General features: G+C 54.1%; 1 protein-coding gene, 1 long non-coding RNA gene and 1 pseudogene across 6 annotated transcripts; 1 reads left to right on the top strand and 2 right to left on the bottom strand.

Moving 5' to 3' along the window:
- Positions 1-404: 404 nt before the first annotated feature.
- On the bottom strand, positions 405-14841 carry LOC308461737 (E3 ubiquitin-protein ligase TRIM56-like). 4 transcript variants are annotated; one of them, XM_080978859.1, is made up of 3 exons: positions 13803-13941; positions 10373-12569; positions 405-510 (listed from the first exon to the last, which is right to left on the bottom strand). In XM_080978859.1, the coding sequence occupies exon 2, from the start codon at positions 12536-12538 to the stop codon at positions 10421-10423; it is 2118 nt and encodes a 705-aa protein (XP_080834985.1). In that variant the 5' UTR covers positions 12539-12569; positions 13803-13941; the 3' UTR covers positions 405-510; positions 10373-10420. The 4 variants fall into 4 exon arrangements, with proteins under 4 accessions (XP_080834985.1, XP_080834986.1, XP_080834984.1 ...); XM_080978860.1 differs by lacking the exon at positions 405-510 and adding an exon at positions 8910-9116 and having other exon boundaries at positions 10651-12569; XM_080978858.1 differs by lacking the exons at positions 405-510; positions 13803-13941 and adding an exon at positions 14754-14841 and having other exon boundaries at positions 9450-12569.
- Positions 508-4264, bottom strand: LOC308461736 (E3 ubiquitin-protein ligase TRIM56 pseudogene; annotated as a pseudogene). The gene is made up of 2 exons (XR_013991530.1): positions 4170-4264; positions 508-2809 (listed from the first exon to the last, which is right to left on the bottom strand). The product of XR_013991530.1 is annotated as an E3 ubiquitin-protein ligase TRIM56 pseudogene (transcript).
- A 275-nt stretch (positions 14842-15116) lies between the features above and the next one.
- Positions 15117-19438, top strand: LOC308461738. The gene is made up of 3 exons (XR_013978962.1): positions 15117-15166; positions 17112-18120; positions 18296-19438. It is a non-coding gene; the product is annotated as an uncharacterized lncRNA (long non-coding RNA).
- The last annotated feature ends 522 nt before the right edge of the window (positions 19439-19960 follow it).

The raw sequence follows: 19960 nt of genomic DNA on the forward strand, positions 1-19960 counted from the left end.
CCAAATGAATGAAACAAATATCTGCTCATTGTTGTTTCCAATATGCTCTATGGTGAGATTCTGCCCCATTTCTGAACAGGTGAGCTCCTGCTCCTAGACTCTCTGGCTGCTCCCAGTGCAGTTTCTGCATGTTCAGAAAGGGGGGGGGGATTCCCAGGCAGCTGTTTGCTGTGGAGTTTATGCTTCTCATACAGGATGTTTCTGTGGCCCTTTTACATATTAAGTTCCCATCTGAAAGCATCCCAGGACAAAAATATCAGAACTGCAGGAAGTTTTTTATCCAGACTCTTTATTTCAGCTCATATACAATTGTCCTCTCTTGCAAAGATGCAAATATACACGTTTGTTTTATTATTGAATGATATTTATAGGGGGGAAAGAGAGGAATGGTGATCACAAAAGAGATACAAAGTAAAGCCATGCTTTTAGTCTCCTACACACACCATTGCTCACCCTGTGTGACCATGGGAACACCAGTCTGCCTTGGGTCATTAACACTGGGACATACAGCTTTTAACCCCCCTCCCTTGCCCTTCCTCTGTCTCACTTGCCCTGATACCTGATCCGGAAGATGTGGATGGTGCCGTCGCTCAGAGCCACGGCAAAGCGCCCCTCCCTAGCCACTGTGACCACTCGCGGTCGGTCGATGCTGTTCTCGGCAGTGAGGAACGCCCCCAACTTCTTCCCACTGGGGGAGAAGGCCACCACCTCGTTCAGCTCCCGCAAGACCACGTAAATGATGCCCATGATGTCGGCACAAACGGCCCCCGGCTGGCACTCGCCCAGCTGCTCCTCAGAGCACTCGGCCACCAGCTGCCCCGTCCTGGTGAACAGGACCACACTGCGGCGGTACCAGTCGGAGCCTACAAAGCCGTCCTTGTGGTTGGCCAGGAAGACAAGGCACCTCTCTGCACTGTCCTCAGGCACAATCTTCTCCAGCAGTCGCCCCTCCAGGTCGTACACCTCCAACTGCCCAGCCACACACACTGCCACACGGTCTCCCCCCAGTGCTGCCACTGCATGGTTGGCCTGCCCCTGCCCCAGGGCCTTCTGCCATACCAGGCCACCTTCACCGTTCAGGAGGTAGAGGCAGGAGCCAGCCGTGAAGGCCACCTTGCTGCCCACGGTGGCCAAGCTGACTGGGGCCACGCCACTGGGGACGGGGACAGTACCCTTGAACTCCCCCTGCAGGGAGAAGCGCTTCAGATTCTGGTTTTGATTGTCGGCCACCAGCAGCTCTCCAGAGCCAAAGGGGCAGAGCCCTGTGACCAAGGGGCACTTCTGGTCGCTGGGGATCGTGACGCAGAAGCTACACGAGAAGAGAGGCTTGGGTGTCAGAAGGGGGGTTTCTGGGACCTTGGGAGGAGGCACAGGGGCTACGGCTTGCTGGCAGCCCCTGAGGATGAGGGTGGTTATCTGGGATCCCTCCTTGGCAGGCGGCACTTGCTGCTGTTGCTTCCTCCTCTTCTTCTTCGCCCCTTTTGTGGCTGCCTCCTGGGGGCCCTCTGGCAGGTGGGTCTTCTTCTTGGCCCCATTTGTGGCCTCCTCCTTGGGGCCCTCTGGCAGGTGGGTCTTGTTCTTGGCCCCATTTGTGGCCTCCTCCTTGGGGCCCTCTGGCAGGTGGGTCTTCTTCTTGGCCCCATTTGTGGCCTCCTCCTTGGGGCCCTCAGGCACTCCAGTGGGGCTCTCCTCCCGGAACTCCAGGTGGAACAGGCGGGGGCAGCTGCCCTCGATCTCAGCGTTGACCTCCAGGCAAGGCAGGCGGGTGGCCAGCGGCTCCCAGGAGAAGCCCTGCAGATGCCTGAGACGCTCACAGATGACCTGCTCCAGGGAGACGATCTCCACCTCCCTCCCCAGGCCCAGCACCTTCTGGGCAAAGGCCACGGTGCTGGAGGCCACCTGCTCTTGGAACTCCAGATCGGAGCAGAGGGCCTGGCAGGCCTTCTGCCGCTCCTTCACGTAGTCCGCCAGCTGGGCCAGGACCTCCTCCTGCTGCGCCAGCAGCCGCTGCACCGCCCGCGAGCACGCCTGCTCCACCGCATCCCGGATGCTAGCCTCGCGCACCTGCAGCTGCGCAGCCTCCCTCTCCAGGCTGGCCCTCCCCGCCCGGATGACCTGCACCGTCTCCTCCACCCCGGCCAGGAGCTCCACGATGACCGGCCGGCGGGCCTGGGCCGCCTCAGCCAGGGGCAGGCAAGGGTGCTGGAGGTGGGCCCCCAGCCGGCACTCCCGGCAGAGGACGACGGCACAAGGCGTGCAGAAGAAGCGCAGCTCCTCGCCGGTGTGCTCCTTGCACTGCAGCGCCTGGCGCTTCCGGATCTCCTCGTCGTGCTCCCCGGAGAGGTAGTCCTCCATGGCCACCACGTGGTGGAGGTGAGTGAGGCGGGAGCAGCGGTGCCCACGGGCGCAGTCCCGGCACATGTCGTCGGCGCAGTCCAGGCAGTGGGAGACGGCCGGCCGGCCAGGCTCCTGGCCGATGAGCGGGCAGAGGCTGCAGGTGGGCTCTGCCTCCCCTGTGGGGTGGACCAGGTCCAGCAGGCCGTTGATGAAGAAGTTGGTCCGGAGAGCACCCACGCCCCCCTGTGGGAGGGCCACCCGCTCACGGCACTCGGGGCACTGAAGCTCCTTCCGGCCTCCTGCCAACTTCCGCAGGCACTCCTGGCAGTAGCTGTGCAGGCAGGGCAGGATCTTGGGGCGGCGGAGGCGCTCCAGGCAGATGGTGCAGGTCAGGAAGCCGCTGGTGAGGGCTTCGGAGAGGGACGGGGCCTTGGCAGCCATGGTGGGGTGGTCCCTGCTGCAGGGAGGTTGCCTTGAAGGGAGAGAGAGAGAGAGAGAGAGAGAGAGAGCACTGTGAAAAGGATGCAGGGGTTTTAGTAAACCACAAGCTCAATATGAGTCAACGCTGTGATGCAGCAGCAAAAAAAGACGACTGTGATTCTAGGCTGCATCATCAGAAGTCCAGGGCAGCACAATTTAAGGAGGATAAAGTGGTACCTCGGGTTAAGTACTTAATTCGTTCTGGAGGTCTGTACTTAACCTGAAACTGTTCTTAACCTGAAGCACCACTTTAGCTAATGGGGCCTCCCACTGCTGCTGTGCCACCAGAGCACAATTTCTGTTCTCATCCTGAAGCTAAGTTCTTAACCGGAGGTAATATTTCTGGGTTAGCGGAGTTTGTAACCTGAAGCGTCTGTAACCCCAGGTACCAATGTATTGACAAGGTGGAAGGTATGCAGAGAAGGGCTGCCAAGATGATCAAGGGTCTGGAAACTAAGCCTGATGAGAAGCGGTTGGGGTACCTGGGTATGTTTAGCCTGGAAAAGAGGAGACTGAGAGGAGATATGGTAGCTATCTTCAAACATCTCAAGGGCTGCCACATGGGAAATGAAGCAAGCCTGACCTCAGTTACAAGAAAGGACATTGCAGCGTAAACATCAGCAAGAACTTTCTGACAGTAAGAGCAGTTTGACAGTGGAGCAGATCACCATTCACTAAGGCACAGCAGAGTCTATATTGTGGCTCGGAGCCAAGGACACCCTCCCCCCTCCCTGACTTTGCCCAGTCCTCTCGGGACAAAAGTTCTGCAAACACCAGATATGGCTGGACTTTTGAATTCCCTGCAAGGGAGGGAGCGGCAGTCCAGCAACACCTGGAGTGAGAGGGGGCTCCCCGGATCGGGGTGTCCCCAGGAGGCAGGAGAAGGAGCCCTTGCGCCTGATGTAAGGAAACCGAGGCTCTGTACAAGAAGCGCACATCCGTAAGTGCGCTAGGTAGGAAGGCGCGCACAGGAGCGCACAGCCACAAACACGGGGAAACCCACACACGGGGTTGAAAGCGCCACTCTCCGTGGGTTGAGCCTCACAGGCGACCCCCGGTTTTTACAACACGTCCAACGGGAGTGGGGGTTAGGGGGCAGGACATCTGGATCCCCAGGAGACTCCTGGCGCCGGCGGGGACGCCCTTGCCCAGCTCTCATCGAGGCCCTTGCGACCAGCATGACCTCCCCTTCCCCGGGATCCAGGGAGAGAAGGACCGCCCCCCGACCCACCCCGGCGGACCCTAACCCTCCGAAGGTCTCCGGGCCAAAGTTCGCCCCCCGAACCCCATATCTGGGGGGCGACTCCCGACTGGCTGGCAGCTTGCCCGCCTGCCCGCGAAGGAGCCCCTACCTCGGAGCGGCAGCTGGGCTGAGGGTCCTCCCCGCTTGTCCTTCCCCCGGAGGTCGCCCCCGAGACGTGGGGCGTGGAGCGTCACTGCACGAAAGCGAAAGCGAAAGCGAATCTGGTGCTAGGTTCGGCTCCCAGGGGGCGGAGGATTCCGCAAGGGCAGGTATGTTCAAAGTCCAAAGGTTTAATACGGCGCCTAGTTTATTTACTGGGGTAAAACCCCGCCTAAAAGCTCAACAACTTGAATCAACAAAAAAGTTCAACAACATTGGGGTAAAACCGTAAAGAAAGCTTTGGTCGGCCCTCACGCATGTGCACTTCATCAAATCTGGCTCTCTTTGAAAAAACGTTTGGGCACCTCTGCGCAAGGTGCTGCGGGACTGGAAGGTTGTGACAAGGGGGTCGCGGGAGGCCTCGGGGATGGCTCCGCTGGGGGGCCAAAGGGCTGAGAGGGGGCGTCCTGCCCGCCCGCTCCCCTCGGCTCTCCTCGCTCCCTTTGAGCCTCGCAGCCCGTCTCCTCTTGGGGCATCCAGGCTGGACCACCCCGCCCGCGGAGTTATCTAAGTTATCTCCTTCCAGTGAGCACTCAGGGCTCATTTCCTTCAGAATGGAGAGGTTTGATCTTCTTGCAGTCCATGGGACTCTCAAGAGTCTCCTCCAGCACCAGAATTCAAAAGCATCAATTCTTCGGCCATCTGCCTTCTCTATGGTCCAGCTCTCACTTCCATACATCACTACTGGGAAAACCAGAGCTTGAACTATACGGACCTTTGTTGGCAAGGTGATGTCTCTGCTTTTTATATATATATATGTGCACAGCTTAAATAAAAAGACATTTTAGCCACAATATTTTTGGGGGTGGTGGAGTGGAAATGAAGACTTAAAACAATGCTCAAGGTGGCTAACCGTATGGGGAGGCAGTTACCAATTATTATTTTTGTAATGTACACCAACAGTCTTATTTGCCCCTGCCTGTACATAAATATATATGCGCAAAGCATAAATAAAAAGGCATTTTAGCAGCAATATTTTTGGGGGTGGGGAGTGGAAATGACGACCTAAGGGGAGCGCAGAGAGAAGAAAGGCGGTGGTCCCTCTGCAGCAGCGTAACTGGACGCCCTCATCTGCCCCTGCTGCAATAAAACTCATCTCATGTATCAGTGTCTACAGACCCAGTAAATGCTGCAACCTTCCAACAGTTTGGCTTCATCCCCAAATCAGCTTCCCACATCTTCAAAAGCAGGCATGAAATAAAATTGGGGCGGGGGGGAGATAAACCACAGGCATGTGATTGTGTGGAAAGTAGCGACTGGAACTATGTATAGCATAGACATAATAATTAAACAAGACATGGTTACAAGGCAAGGTAGCCTGTTATTCCAAAGGAATGTCAATAAAAACATCCAAATGCCCAAAGCCAGATTTGTTCCTAGGTTGAAGGAGGGGGGGGTCCTCGACTGTGTTCCTTCTTGCTTACAAATGAATAAATAATAATAATAATAATAATAATAATAATAATATATTTATACCCCGCCCATCTGGCTGGGTTTCCCCAGCCACTCTGGGTGGCTTCCAACAAAACACTAATAATAAATAATAATAATAATTTTCATTTATACCCCGCCCTCCCCAGCCGAAGCTGGGCTCAGGGCGGCTAACAACAATCAAAATAATCCAACATTCTAAAAACCTTTCATTATAAAAATTAATTAAAATCAAATTGATGGCAACCATTAAGCAAAATTCTGTGCAGGTTGCCAGAGGAGGGAGTCAGGCTGCGCCCTGACCAAAGGCCTGGTGGAACAGCTCTGTCTTGCAAGCCCTGCAGAAAGATGTCAAGTCCCGCAGGGCCCTAGTCTCTTGTGACAGAGCGTTCCACCAGATTGGAGCCGCAGCCGAGAAAGCCCTGGCTCTAGTTGAGGCCAACCTAACCTCTCTGTGGCCTGGGATCTTCAGGATGTTTTTATTTGCAGACCGTAAGTTCTTCTGTGGGGCATACCAGGAGAGGCCGTCCCGTAGGTACGAGGGTCCTAGGCCGTATAGGGCTTTAAAGGTTAAAACCAGCACCTTAAACCTGATCCTGTACTCCACCGGGAGCCAGTGCAGCTGGTATAGTACCGGATGAATGTGATCTCGCAGCGAAGACCCCATAAGGAGTCTCGCCACGGCATTCTGCACCCGCTGGAGTTTCTGGGTCAGTCTCAAGGGCAGCCCCACGGAGAGCGAGTTACAATAATCCAGTCTGGAGGTGACCGTTGCGAGGATCACAGTGGCTAGGTCAGGGCGAGAGAGGTAAGGAGCCAACTGCTTAGCTTGGCGGAGATGAAAAAATGCCGCCTTTGTTATAGCTGTAATCTGCGCCTCCATAGAGAGGGAGGTATTGAAGATTACACCCAAACTCTTAACGGACGGTGCTGGCACTAATTGCGCCCCCGCAAGAGATGGGAGTTGCCTCCTCAATCCCATATTGTCCCGTCCCAGCCAGAGGACCTCTGTCTTCGAAGGATTTAACTTCAACCGGCTCCTGTGTAACCATCCAGCCACAGCTTCCAAACATCTGGTCAGTGTGTCTGGGGCCGAGTCAGGATGGCCATCCATCAACAGATAGAGTTGGGTGTCATCAGCATACTGATGGGCAGCCCAGCCCAAAACTCCGGACAAGCTGGGCGAGGGGGCACATAAAGATGTTAAAAAGCATCGGGGAGAGAATCGCACCCTGAGGCACTCCACACACCAAGGAGTGGCACGATGACAATTCCCCCCCAAGCGCCACCCTCTGTTCCTGACCAGAGAGAAACGAGTGCAGCCATTGAAGGACTGTGCCCTGGATCCCCACGTCGGCAAGGCGGTGGTCCAGGAGTTCGTGATCGACCATGTCGAAGGCTGCTGACAGGTCTAGAAGAATCAGCAGCCCCGACCCGCCTCGATCCAGCTGCCTGCGGAGATCATCTGTTAGGGCGACCAGAGCCGTCTCGGTCCCATGACCAGCGCGGAAGCCGGACTGGAATGGATCCAGAGCCGATGTTTCATCCAGAAACCTACCAAGCTGTTCAGCAACCGCTCTCTCAATCACCTTACCCAGGAATGGAAGATTCGAAACCGGGTGGTAATTGGATAGATCTAAGGGATCTAATGATGTTTTCTTTAAGAGCGGGCGCACCACTGCCTCCTTCAGTTCCCCTGGGAATACAATAACCTATTAAACGTTAAACGCTTCCCTAAACAGGGCTGCTTTCAGATGTCTTCTAAAAGTTTGGCAGTTATTTATCTCTTTGGCATCTGGTGAGAGGGCGTTCCACAGGGCAGGCGCCACTACTGAGAAGGCCCTCTGCCTGGTTCCCTGTAGCTTTGCTTCTCACAATGAGGGAACCGCCAGAAGGCCCTCGGCGCTGGACCTCAGTGTCCGAGCAGAACGATGTGGGTGGAGAAGCTCCTTCAGGTATACTGGGCCATTTAGGGCTTTAAAGGTCAACACCAACACTTTGAATTGTGCTTGGAAACATACTAATACATCACTCATACATCACGGTTACATCATGAAAGGGAGGTCTGGTGGCAGGAATCTGAGCATCCTGGACCCTGCCCCATGATTCTCCTTGCCCTCTACCAAACACCCATCAAGTGTAAGAAAAGAGATATTCACATTTCCCTGTTTTCCAGCCCAGTTCATCCCACCCTTTTGTCTTCATCTGGGTTTGTTATTTCTGGAATGGCTACCTGTCTGGCACTCAGGTATCAGGAGGCCAGGAATTATAACTCAGGCAGAGGGGCTGCTGAGAGGCTGAGCTCACCTGTCTATAGGAATTTCTGAAGTTTTCCCAGTGAGCCAGTACATAGAGACATTTATCAGTGAATTCTTACATTTGGTATCGTGCAGCAGAGGCCCTTTGAATAGACAGGAAGAAACTGTGATGAAGTGTTTTGTGGGGACAAGTCACAAAAGTCACAAAAGCGATTGTGCTGGTTTTGGTAGTGGGCTGCAGGTGCAGGATATCTGCTGGAGGGGCAACCCCCCCAACCTATACATAAATTCCTGCAACACTAGGAGCCGTCAACAGCCTTCTCCTCAGGCTGTATCGAAGCAACATCAGCCCAGAGTCTCCTGGGGGCGGCTTAAAGACTCCCACTTGGGTTGGGGCAGAATATTTCTTTCAGGGGCCGCAGTCTCCTCCAGGATCCTGGCTACGATTCCTGCAGAAAGAAACTTTGATGAAGTGTTTTGTGGGGACAAGTCACAAAAGTGATTGTGCTGATTTTGATAGTGCATGATATCTGCTGGAGGGGCAACCCCCACCCCAACCTATACATAAATTCCTGCAACAATTCCAGCCGGTATCAGCATTGGAATCAGACTGATTTTAGACATTGTTGTTTGAAACTGTTCATATATATATATATATATATATATATATATATATATGAAGAGCTTCCATATTTGCAATTCTTTTAGTTGTTATATTGTAAATCGCTTTGGGGTGCTAAATTAATGAATGAAACAAATATCTGCTCATTGTTGTTTCCAATATGCTGTATGGTGAGATTCTGCCCCATTTCTGAACAGGTGAGCTCCTGCTCCCAGACTCTCTGGCTGCTCCCAGTGGAGTTTCTGCATGTTCAAAAATGGGGGGGGGGGGGGGTTCCCAGGCAGCTGTTTGCTGTGGAGTTTATGCCTCTCATACAGGATTTTTCTGTGGCCCTTTTACATATTAAGTTCCCACCTGAAAGCATCCCAGGACAAAAATATCAGAACTGCAGGAAGTTTTTTATCCAGACTCTTTTATTTCAGCTCATATACAATTGTCCTCTCTTGCAAAGATGCAAATATACACGTTTGTTTTATTATTGAATGATATTCATAGAAAAAGAGAGATGGATGGTGATCACAAAGCATGTTCTTCTGTCAGATTGTTGCGGAAGGCACAGACGGGATCCCCACTCAGTGATGGTCTCCTTGGGGTGCAAATAAATATAACGTTCAGGCTTAATATCGTGCCCCACACTCTCAGATTCGCGCTCCAATTACACACACACTGTTGTGTTGTGTTATGCCTCATTTAGCAGCTGGAAGCTGGCCACACCAGCAGACCAAATCCGAGAGCCCTCCTGCGTAATGGATTCTGCCACCCTTTTGCAAAACACCTGGCCAAGCCCCGAGTTTCCTCCTGAGAGCAGAAAAGGCACTTTGGAAAGGTTATGATGCCCACCATCTTGTCAGAGGGGTCCTCCTCTGTCAGAAGTTTTTAAAAAGTGGCTCCTAAAACCCTTAATCCCATAATCTGAATAAAATTGGTGAAAAAGCAGAGAGTTTATTGAATACAGTATGTCCTTGCAAGAGCGGGTGTCCAAAGCAGGCACACCCAAAATTGACAAAGCATAAGCTTATATTCCCTATACCTGAAGCGCAGGTTCCCTCCCTTGTCTCCCCACTGGCTGGGTACTGCAAGGTTTACAGCCCATCACGACCGCCTAATTTCCCTACTAAAATCCCCGCCTTTGTCGACATCTCCCATCACTCTGATTTCGAGGACCACCCCTCCTGTTTACCTTTCTCCTTATTTGGTCCATGCTTTCTATGCTTTTAGGGACGCGGGTGGCCCTGTGGGTTAAACCACCAATAAAGCGAGATGAGCGCCGCAACCCGAGTCGGCCACGACTGGACCTAATGGTCAGGGGTCCCTTTGCCTTTACTTCTATGCTTTTACACATTGACTCAAGAGACAAAGCCACATCCTGACTAAACAAGTTCTATACCTGCTGAAGTATACAAAAAACCGTATTCCAGCCGCAAGCCGTCCCATTTACGAGCATCCTGACCGCAAGCTGGTCTAAATCTAAGTGTAAGCAGGTCTCTGCTGCTGCCTGCCGATATCTAGCTGTTGCAGTCTTTTGGATTTTTGGTGAAAAAAGCAGCATTATCATTCCTCACATCCTCTGGACATTTTAATGCCCTGATTTACCCGGGAGAACAAAAGGAAGGTAAACTTTGGCAGTTAGGCGATCTATGCCAGGTTCTATCATTTCCACATTGCCCTCTGGTGGCCGCCCTTGGGAACAACAACCCCAGGTAAGTAAAGCACAACTCTGGGAGCTGACCCAATCCAGACAGATGGGCAGGCGGGAGGAAGTGTTGCTTTTACTCTCCTACACACACCATAGCTCACCTTGGTCACACCAGTCTGCCTTGGGTCATTAACTCTGGGACATACAGCTTTCAACACACACACACACCCTGCCCTTCCTCTGTCTCACTTGCCCTAATACCTGATCCGGAAGATGTGGACAGTGCCGTTGCTGAGAGCCACGGCAAAGCGCCCGTCCCTAGCCACCGTGACCACCCGCGGTCGGTCGATGCTGTTCTCGGCAGTGAGGAACGCCCCCAACTCCTCCCCGCTGGGGGAGAAGGCCACCACCTTGTTCAGCTCCCTCAAGACCACGTAGATGATGCCCGTGGCATCGGCACAAACGGCCCCCGGCTGGCACTCACCCAGCTGCTCCTCAGAGCACTCGGCCACCAGCTGCCCCGTCCTGGTGAACAGGATCACGCTGCGGCGGTACCAGTCCGAGCCCACAAAGCCGCCCTTGTGGTTGGCCAGGAAGACGAGGCATCTCTCCCCACTTCCCTCGGGCACAATCTTCTCCAGCAGCCGCCCCTCCAGGTCGTACACCTCCAACTGCCCAGCCACGCACACTGCCATACGGTCTCCCCCCAGCCCCACCACGGCATGGCTGGCCTGCCCCCTTCGCAGGGCCTTCTGCCACACCAGGCCACCTTCGCCGTTCAGGAGGTAGAGGCAGGAGCCGGCTGTGAAGGCCACCTTGCTGCCCACGGTGGCCACGCTGACCGGGGCCACGCCACTGGGGATGGGGACAGTGCCCTTGAACTCCCCTTGCAGGGAGAAGCGCTTCAGCTTCTGGTTTTGCTCATCGGCCACCAGAAGCTCTCCAGAGCCAAAGGGGCAGAGCCCTGTGACCTGAGGACGCTTCTTGTCGCTGGGGGTCTTGACCCAGAAGCTACACGAGAAGAGAGGCTTGGGTGTCAGAAGGGGGGCTTCCGGGACCTTGGGAGGAGGCGCAGTCTTCTGGGATCCCTCCTTGGCAGGCGGCACTTGCTGCTGTTGCTTCCTCCTCTTCTTCTTTGCCCCTTTTGTGGCCTCCTCCTTGGGGCCCTCCGGTACTCCAGTGGGGATCTCAGCGTTGACCTCCAGGCAGGGCAGGTGGGTCTTCTTCTTCGCCCCTATTGTGGCCTCCTCCTTGGGGCCCTCCGGCACTCCAGTGGGGCTCTCCTCCCGGAACTCCAGGTGGAACAGGCGGGGGCCGCTGCCCTCGATCTCAGCGTCGACCTCCAGGCAGGGCAGGCGGGTGGCCAGTGGCTCCCAGGAGAAGCCCTGCAGATGCCTGAGACGCTCACAGATGACCTGCTCCAGGGAGACGATCTCCACCTCCCTCCCCAGACTCAGCACCTTCTGGGCAAAGGCCACGGTGCTGGAGGCCACCTGCTCTTGGAACTCCAGATCGGAGCAGAGGGCCTGGCAGGCCTTCTGCCGCTCCTTCACGTAGTCCGCCAGCTGGGCCAGGACCTCCTCCTGCTGCGCCAGCAGCCGCTGCACCGCCCGCGAGCATGCCTGCTCCACCGCATCCCGGATGCTAGCCTCGCGCACCTGCAGCTGCGCAGCCTCCCTCTCCAGGCTGGCCCTCCCCGCCCGGATGACCTGCACCGTCTCCTCCACCCCGGCCAGGAGCTCCACGATGACCGGCCGGCGGGCCTGGGCCGCCTCAGCCAGGGGCAGGCAAGGGTGCTGGAGGTGGGCCCCCAGCCGGCACTCCCGGCAGAGGACGACGGCACAAGGCGTGCAGAAGAAGCGCAGCTCCTCGCCGGTGTGCTCCTTGCACTGCAGCGCCTGGCGCTTCCGGATCTCCTCGTCGTGCTCTCCGGAGAGGTAGTCCTTCATGGCCACCACGCGGTGGAGGTGGGTGAGGCGGGAGCAGCGGTGCCCGCTGGCGCAGTCCCGGCACATGTCATCGGCGCAGTCCAGGCAGCGGGAGACGGCCGGCCGGCCGGCCTCCTGGCCGATGAGCGGGCAGAGGCTGCAGGTGAGCTCTGCCTCCCCTGTGGGGTGGACCAGGTCCAGCAGGCCGTTGATGAAGAAGTTGGTCCGGAGAGCACCCACGCCCCCCTGTGGGAGGGCCACCCGCTCACGGCACTCGGGGCACTGAAGCTCCTTCCGGCCTCCTGCCAACTTCCGCAGGCACTCCTGGCAGTAGCTGTGCAGGCAGGGCAGGATCTTGGGGCGGCGGAGGCGCTCCAGGCAGATGGTGCAGGTCAGGAAGCCGCTGGTGAGGGCTTCGGAGAGGGACGGGGCCTTGGCAGCCATGGAGGGGTGGTCCCTGCTGCAGGGAGGTTGCCTTGAAGGGAGAGAGAGAGAGAGAGAGAGAGAGAGAGAGAGAGAGAGCACTGTGAAAAGGATGCAGGGGTTTTAGTAAACCACAAGCTCAATATGAGTCAACGCTGTGATGCAGCAGCAAAAAAAGACGAATGTGATTCTAGGCTGCATCATCAGAAGTCCAGGGCAGCACAATTTAAGGAGGATGTTGACAAGGTGGAAGGTATGCAGAGAAGGGCTGCCAAGATGATCAAAGGTCTAGAAACCAAGCCTGATGAGAAGCGGTTGAGGGACCTGGGTATGTTTAGCCTGGAAAAGAGGAGACTGAGAGGAGATATGGTAGCCATCTTCAAACATCTCAAGGGCTGCCAAATGGGAAATGAAGCAAGCCTGACTTCAGTTACAAGAAAGGCAATTGCAGCGTAAACATCAGGAAGAACTTTCTGACAGTAAGAGCAGTTTGACAGTGGAGCGGATCACCATTCACTAAGGCACAGCAGAGTCTGTATTGTGGCTCGGATCCAATGACACCCTCCCCCCTCCCTGACTTTGCCCAGTCCTCTCGGGACAAAAGTTCTGCAAACACCAGATATGGCTGGACCTTTGAATTCCCTGCAAGGGAGGGAGCGGCAGTCCAGCAACACCTGGAGAGCCCTGCTGGGGCTCCCCCCTTTCCTCCCGCTAGGAGGCTGGGGTGAGAGGGGGCTCCCCGGATCGGGGTGTCCCCAGGAGGCAGGAGAAGGAGCCCTTGCGCCTGATGTAAGGAAACCGAGGCTCTGTACAAGAAGCGCACGTCCGTAAGTGCGCTAGGTAGGAAGGCGCGCACAGGAGCGCACAGCCACAACCACGGGGAAACCCACACACGGCGTTGAAAGCGCCACTCTCCGTGGGATGAGCCTCACAGGCGACCCCCGGTTTTTACAACGCCCATGAAGCGATGGGTGCGAGCCAGAAGTGGGGGGGAGGGCGGCTCTTTCCAACGGGAGTGGGGGTTAGGGGGCAGGACTTCTGGGTCCCCAGGAGACTCCTGGCGCCGGCGGGGACGCCCTTGCCCAGCTCTCATCGAGGCCCTTGCGACCAGCATGACCTCCCCTTCCCCGGGATCCAGGGAGAGAAGGACCGCCCCCCGACCCACTCCGCCCGCCCCTAACCCTCCGAAGGTCTCAGCGCCAAAGGCCGCCGCCCGAACCCCATATCTGGGGGGCGACTCCCGACTGGCTGGCAGCTTGCCGCCCGCCCGCGAAGAAGCCCCTACCTCGGAGCGGCAGCTGGGCTGAGGGTCCTCCCCGCTTGCCCTTCCCCCGGAGGTCGCCCCCGAGATGTGGGGCGGGGAGCGTCACTGCACGAAAGCGAAAGCGAATCTGACGCCTGGCCCGGCCCCCAGGGGGCGGAGGATTCCCGCAAGGCGAGGCGCCGCGGGGCTGGGAGGTTGCGACAAGGGGGTGGCGGGGGGGGGGCTCGGGGCTGGTTCCGCTGGGGCGCAACGAAGGGCCGGAGAGGGGGCGTTCGGCCCGCCCGCTCCCCTCGGCTCTCCTCGCTCCCTTTGAGCCTCGCAGCCCGTCTCCTCTTGGGTATCCAGGCTGGACCACCCCCCGAGGAGTTAGCGCAAGCGGGCCTTGGCAAAGTGTGCCCTCCTGGGGCCGCCCCGCTTCCCGCCCCCCTGTTGGAGAGCTCCCTGTTTCCTTCGTGGACGCAAGAACGGAGGACAGCAGCTGGGTCAGGCCAAAAGAGGGACCCGTCCAGATGTGATTCATGCATTGCAGGGGTTGGACTAGATGACCCCCAGGTTCCCTTTTGCCTCCCCTAAGATCCCCTGCAGGGACACGGGTGGCGCTGTGGGTTAAACCACAGAGCCTAGGATTTGCCGATCAGAAGGTCAGCAGTTCGAATCGACACGACGGGGTGAGCTCCCATTGCTCGGTCCCTGCTCCTGCCGACCTAGCAGTTTGAAAGCACCTCAAAGTGCAAGTAGATAAATAGGTACCACTCCGGCGGGAAGGTAAACGGCGTTTCCATGGCTGCTCTGGTTCACCAGAAGCGGCTTAGTCCTGCTGGCCACATGACCCGGAAGCTGTATGCCGGCTCCCTCGGCTGGTAAAGCGAGATGAGTGACGCAACCCCAGAGTCAGCCATGACTGGACCTAATGGTCAGGGGTCCCTTTACCTTTACCTTAAGGTCCCCTGCACAGCCTAGTCCTTTACTCACCAGCTCCGAAGAACATCACCCAAGAATAAAACGCAAAGTTTTATTTCTTGCAGGAGCAGGAAAGGTTACAGCAAGCGACCAAGAAAGCAGTCAGAGGCTGAACCCCGATCTTTGTTGTACACTGTTTTTATAGTCATCGTATTGTTTACACACAGTCCTACCTCCAGCTTTAACCACAAAGGTAGATGTTTGCATGCCTCAGCTAACCTCGGCATTTCCTCTTTCTTCCCCTTTGTGTATGCTGTGCCCTTGCATGCTCACAAAACTTTCCTTTACCCTTTGTGGTTTGCTCTTTCTCTGTCCCCTTTTCAGCCTGCGTTTCAGCGCGATTACAGTGAGAATAACATGTGACCATGGTGTCGGCCAGCAACAAGATGGCGTTAGTCTTGCTGAAGCTCGAACGAAGGTGAGAGGTAGGTGGTCTTGCTTAGGTTACTGCAATTCTATGGTTCTTGTCCAGCACGTGACTGTGTGCCAACCAAGAGACAACCTCCGCAGGTGTGTGTCACACAAGGCCTTGGAGGCCTAATCCTGACCTGCACGCAGGGATGTTTCAGGCAACATGGCTGGGTTCTTCACTTTGGCACAGCAGCACGTTTTTCTGGTGGGCACCATTTTAGCATCATCATTTTATTTGTATGCGCCTTTCCACAGTTAAAACAATGCTCAAGGCGGCTTGCCGTATGGGGAGGCAGTTACCTTTTTAAAAAAAAAATGTGCACCAACAGTCTTATTTGCTCCTGCATGTATATAAATATATATGTGTTGTTTAGTCGTTTAGTCGTGTCCGACTCTTCGTGACCCCCTGGACCAGAGCACGCCAGGCACTCCTGTCTTCCACTGCCTCCCGCAGTTTGCTCAAACTCATGCTGGTAGCTTTGAGAACACTGTCCCACCATCTCATCCTCTGTCGTCCCCTTCTCCTTGCGCCCTCCATCTTTCCCAACATCAGGGTCTTTTCCAGGGAGTCTTCTCTGCTCATGAGGTGTCCAAAGTATTGGAGCCTCAGCTTCAGGATCTGTCCTTCCAGTGAGCACTCAGGGCTGATTTCCTTAAGAATGGAGAGGTTTGATCTTCTTGCAGTCCATGGGACACTCAAGAGTCTCCTCCAGCACCACAATTCAAAGCATCCATTCTTTGGCGATCAGCCTTCTTTATGGTCCAGCTCTCATTTCCATACATCGCTAATGGAAAAACCATAGCTTGAACTAGACGGACCTTTGTTGGCAAGGTGATGTCTCTGCTTTTTTTAATATATGTGCAAAGCTTAAATAAAAAGGCATTTTAGCAGCAATATTTTTTGGGGTGGGGGAGTGGGAATGATGACTTAAGGGGAGCGCAGAGAGAAGAAAGGCGGTGGTCCCTCTGCAGCAGTGTAACTGGGCAACTTCATCTGCCCCTGCTGCAATAAAAACTCGTCTCATGTATCGGTGTCTACAGCCCCAGTAAATGCTGCAACCTTCCAACAGTTTGGCTTCATCCCCGGTGAAGGCGCACTCCTCCATTGTCTCCCGAGACAGATGGGTGCCCAAAATCAGCTTCCCACATCTGCAAAAGCAGGCATGAAATAAAATGGGGGGGGGGAATAAACCACAGGCGTGTGATTGTGTGGAAAGTAGCGACTGGAACTATGTATAGCATAGGCATAATGATTAAACAAGACATGGTTACAAGGCAAGGTAGCCTGTTATACCAAGGGAATGGCAATACAGTGGTACCTTGGGTTACATACGCTTCAGGTTACAGACTCTGCTATCCCAGGTTAAGAAATTTGCTTCAGGATAAGAACAGAAATCGTGCAGCGGCGGAGCAGCGGCAGTGGGAGACCCCGTTAGCTAAAGTGGTGCTTCAGGTTAAGAACAGTTTCAGGTTAGGAACAAACCTCTAGAACAAATTAAGTTCTTAACCTGAGGTACCACGGTAAAAGTATCCAAATGCCCAAAGCCAGATTTGTTCATAGGTTGAAGGGGGTGGTCCTCGACTGTGTTCCTTCTTGCTTACAAATGGGGGGAAAAAAAGACCAAACAGGTATTAAATCATCCCCTTTGGAGCTTTGGCCCCTAAGGACTCTCAGCTGATTAGTTCGTTCCCCCTGTGTAGCAGTTCTATGTTCTTTGAGCTGAAATTTCCATATATCCGTAAAACAATGGCCTGCAGGGTCAATAGCGAATTAGATGGCGTGGAGCGTTTTGCAAACTGGAAAGGCTGCCTTGAGCAATATCCAGCAGCGGATATATCTTGCCTGCAGCCAGTTCCACTTGTTTAATAATTTCAGGAGGAGCAACTTCCGGGTTATCCTGCTCCAGGAGAAAGAGACGGGAGTGTCGCGGTGGCCACTTAACATGTTTGTTTTTGCAGGAGGAGGTTTCGTGGCTCAGGGGCCGCTTCATCATGTGTGAGATAATGCAGCAGTGACGAGAGGCTCCTGGTCTTCACCCCTCGGGATTGGGACCCTCCAGCCCCACTTAAAAATGCAAGGAGCACCCACAGGCCTCCCCTCCCTTGCCACACGCCCAGGCAGTGCACACAGCCAGGCCGGCAGAGCTGGAAATGCCCACACCCAAACATTCATAGCACCACTCCTGCCTTGCAAGAGAGCTGTCACCTTCGAAGGCGGAAGTGAAACCCAGAGAAGGAACCTGCAAGCCTCAAAGCACACCAAGCATGCCACACTGGGCAAGGCTGAGGGAAAGGCATTCTAGGTATGCTCAGAGGCATTCTCTGCTGCTGCATCACCTGCCCTAAGGCTGAACTCTGGAGCTGAAGCACGGCCTGGAGGAGAGCGTATTCCTGGTGTGCTGTGTGGGCTCAGAGGTGCATCGTTCTTCACCACACGGCCGCAAGCTCCACATAGCTGAGTGCAGGTGCTGGGGCTCAGCCACAGCTTTTAACTCTTCTCCCTGTTTAAACTCTCTTATTAATTCTATTTACAGTAGTCCCTTGGTTCTCAAATGCCTTGGTACTCAAACAACTTGGAACCCAAACACTGCAAACCCGGAAGTAAGTGTTCCAATTTGTGAACTTTTTCCAGAAGCCGAACATGCTCCATTTTGAATGTTGCGCTGAGGTCTTTTCTGCTATTTATTTTGTGTTTTTGTGGCTCTTTTTTTTTATGACTATGTGGAACCCAGTTCAGATACTGATTGATTGTGTGACTGCAGTACATTGTTTATTGCTTTCATTTTATGGATAAATGGTCTCGTTAGATAGTAAAATTCATGTTAAATTTCTGTTTTAGGGCTTGTTTTTAAAAGTCTGGAATGTATTAATCCGTACTGCATTACTTTCTATGGGAAAGAGCGCCTTGGTTTTGGAACACTTTAGTTTTGGAACAGACTTCCGGAATGGATTAAGTTTGAGAACCAAGGTACCACTGCACTACCTTTAGTAAGCTAATTCCCTCCTGATACAATAAACTCACTGGGTGACCTTGGGGGCTGATCGCTGCCTCTCAGCCTACCCTCACAGGGTCCTTGCGGGGGTTAATTGAGGAGAGGGGTGAGAACCATGCATGGTCTTATTAGTGTGCACTCCTGTCTCAGCAACATCCATGCTGGCTTGGACAACAGAATGGAAGATGGCAGGATCTCCAAGGATGTGCTCCATGGTGAGCTGGGTCCCAGCACCAGGCATCACTGGAAGCCCAACTCTGCATTACAAAGCTGTCTGTAAATGTGACATGAAGACTGGCAACATCAACCCCGCCGTGTGGGAATCCCTTTCAGAAGATCTCAGTGCCTGGAGACGGGCAGCCAAGTCCATAGCAACGAATAGAGAAGAAATGACCACCGGGAGGAGCGCAGAGAGAAGAAATGGCATGGTGCATCTGCAGCAGCTCAACTGTGGCGCTCCCAAAGCAAAGGAAGGATTAGACTCTGATTAATAGAATATAAGGGATGCGGGTAGCGCTGTGAATTAAACCAGAGAGCCTAGGGCTTGCCCATCAGAAGGTCGGCGGTTCGAATCCCCATGACGGGGTGAGCTCCCGTTGCTCGGTCCCTGCTCCTGCCCACCTAGCAGTTCAAAAGCACGTCAAAGTGCAAGTAGATAAACAGGTACTGCTCCGGCGGGAAGGTAAACAGCGTTTCCGTGCGCTGCTCTGGTTCGCCAGAAGCGGCTTAGTCCTGCTGGTCACATGACCCGGAAGCTGTATGCCGGCTCCCTCAGCCAATAAAGCGAGATGAGCGCTGCAACCCCAGAGTCGGCCACGACTGGACCTAACGGTCAGGGGTCCCTTTACCTTTACCTTAATAGAATATACACAAAGGCTTGACCAGCAAGACTCTGGGCGGGGTACGTATAATAATAATTCCTGTCCACCCCTCGGTCCAGGTCATTTTATTCACAAAAGAGCTTTTTACACAGTGTTTGTAAGAACCAGTCAGATTTCTTCTGAGCATTTCAAAACCCCCACGTGGGACAAAGTTAAAGATTCAAACTACAAAGAACTAATTTCCTACTTGAGCATGATATGTAATTCAGAGTAAATAAAAGGAAACTCCGGAGGTCATAAACAGCAATAAAGGAAGGAAGGATGGGTAGTATTTACCATCTCTTTGTGAACACTCTTCCTGGCCCTTAAGATCTATCTAAAGATTAACAAACTACCGTATTTTTCGCTCTATAAGACGGACCAGACCACAAGACGCACCTAGTTTTTGGAGGAGGAAAACAAGAAAAAAAATATTCTGAATCTCAGAAGCCAGAACAACAAGAGGGATCCCTCTTGCTGTTCTGGCTTCTGGGATAGCTGCGCAGCCTGCATTCACTCCAAAAGACGCACACACATTTCCCCTTACTTTTTAGGAGGGAAAATTGAGTCTTATAGAGCAAAAAATATGGTACATCAAAGAAGCTACCTACTATATTTTATGGCTCTGGATGCCTGATGAAGCAACTGGCAGCTGGGCTGTGTACGTGACTTGTCAAGCAGAGAGAAATGCAGTGGGATTTGATCAGAAATTATTGTCCATGAATGGAACCCAGTCAACGCCATGCTTTCATGGCGGACACAACGGCTTGATGCATGTTTTATAATTCCTCATAGTAATCCCACCTGATCCCCACACTCTGGATATTTGCACTCCTACATCAACTGGACACCTTCCTCTTCCCCAGCTGCAATAAAACATGTCTCCCTAGCCACAGATATAGGTGCTGCAACCTTCCGGCAGTTTGACTTCACCCCTTGAAGGCAGAGGAGCCGA

The sequence above is a fragment of the Podarcis pityusensis genome, assembly GCF_964106645.2.
Source record: "Podarcis pityusensis genome assembly, chromosome: 13".
Lineage (NCBI taxonomy): Eukaryota > Metazoa > Chordata > Lepidosauria > Squamata > Lacertidae > Podarcis > Podarcis pityusensis.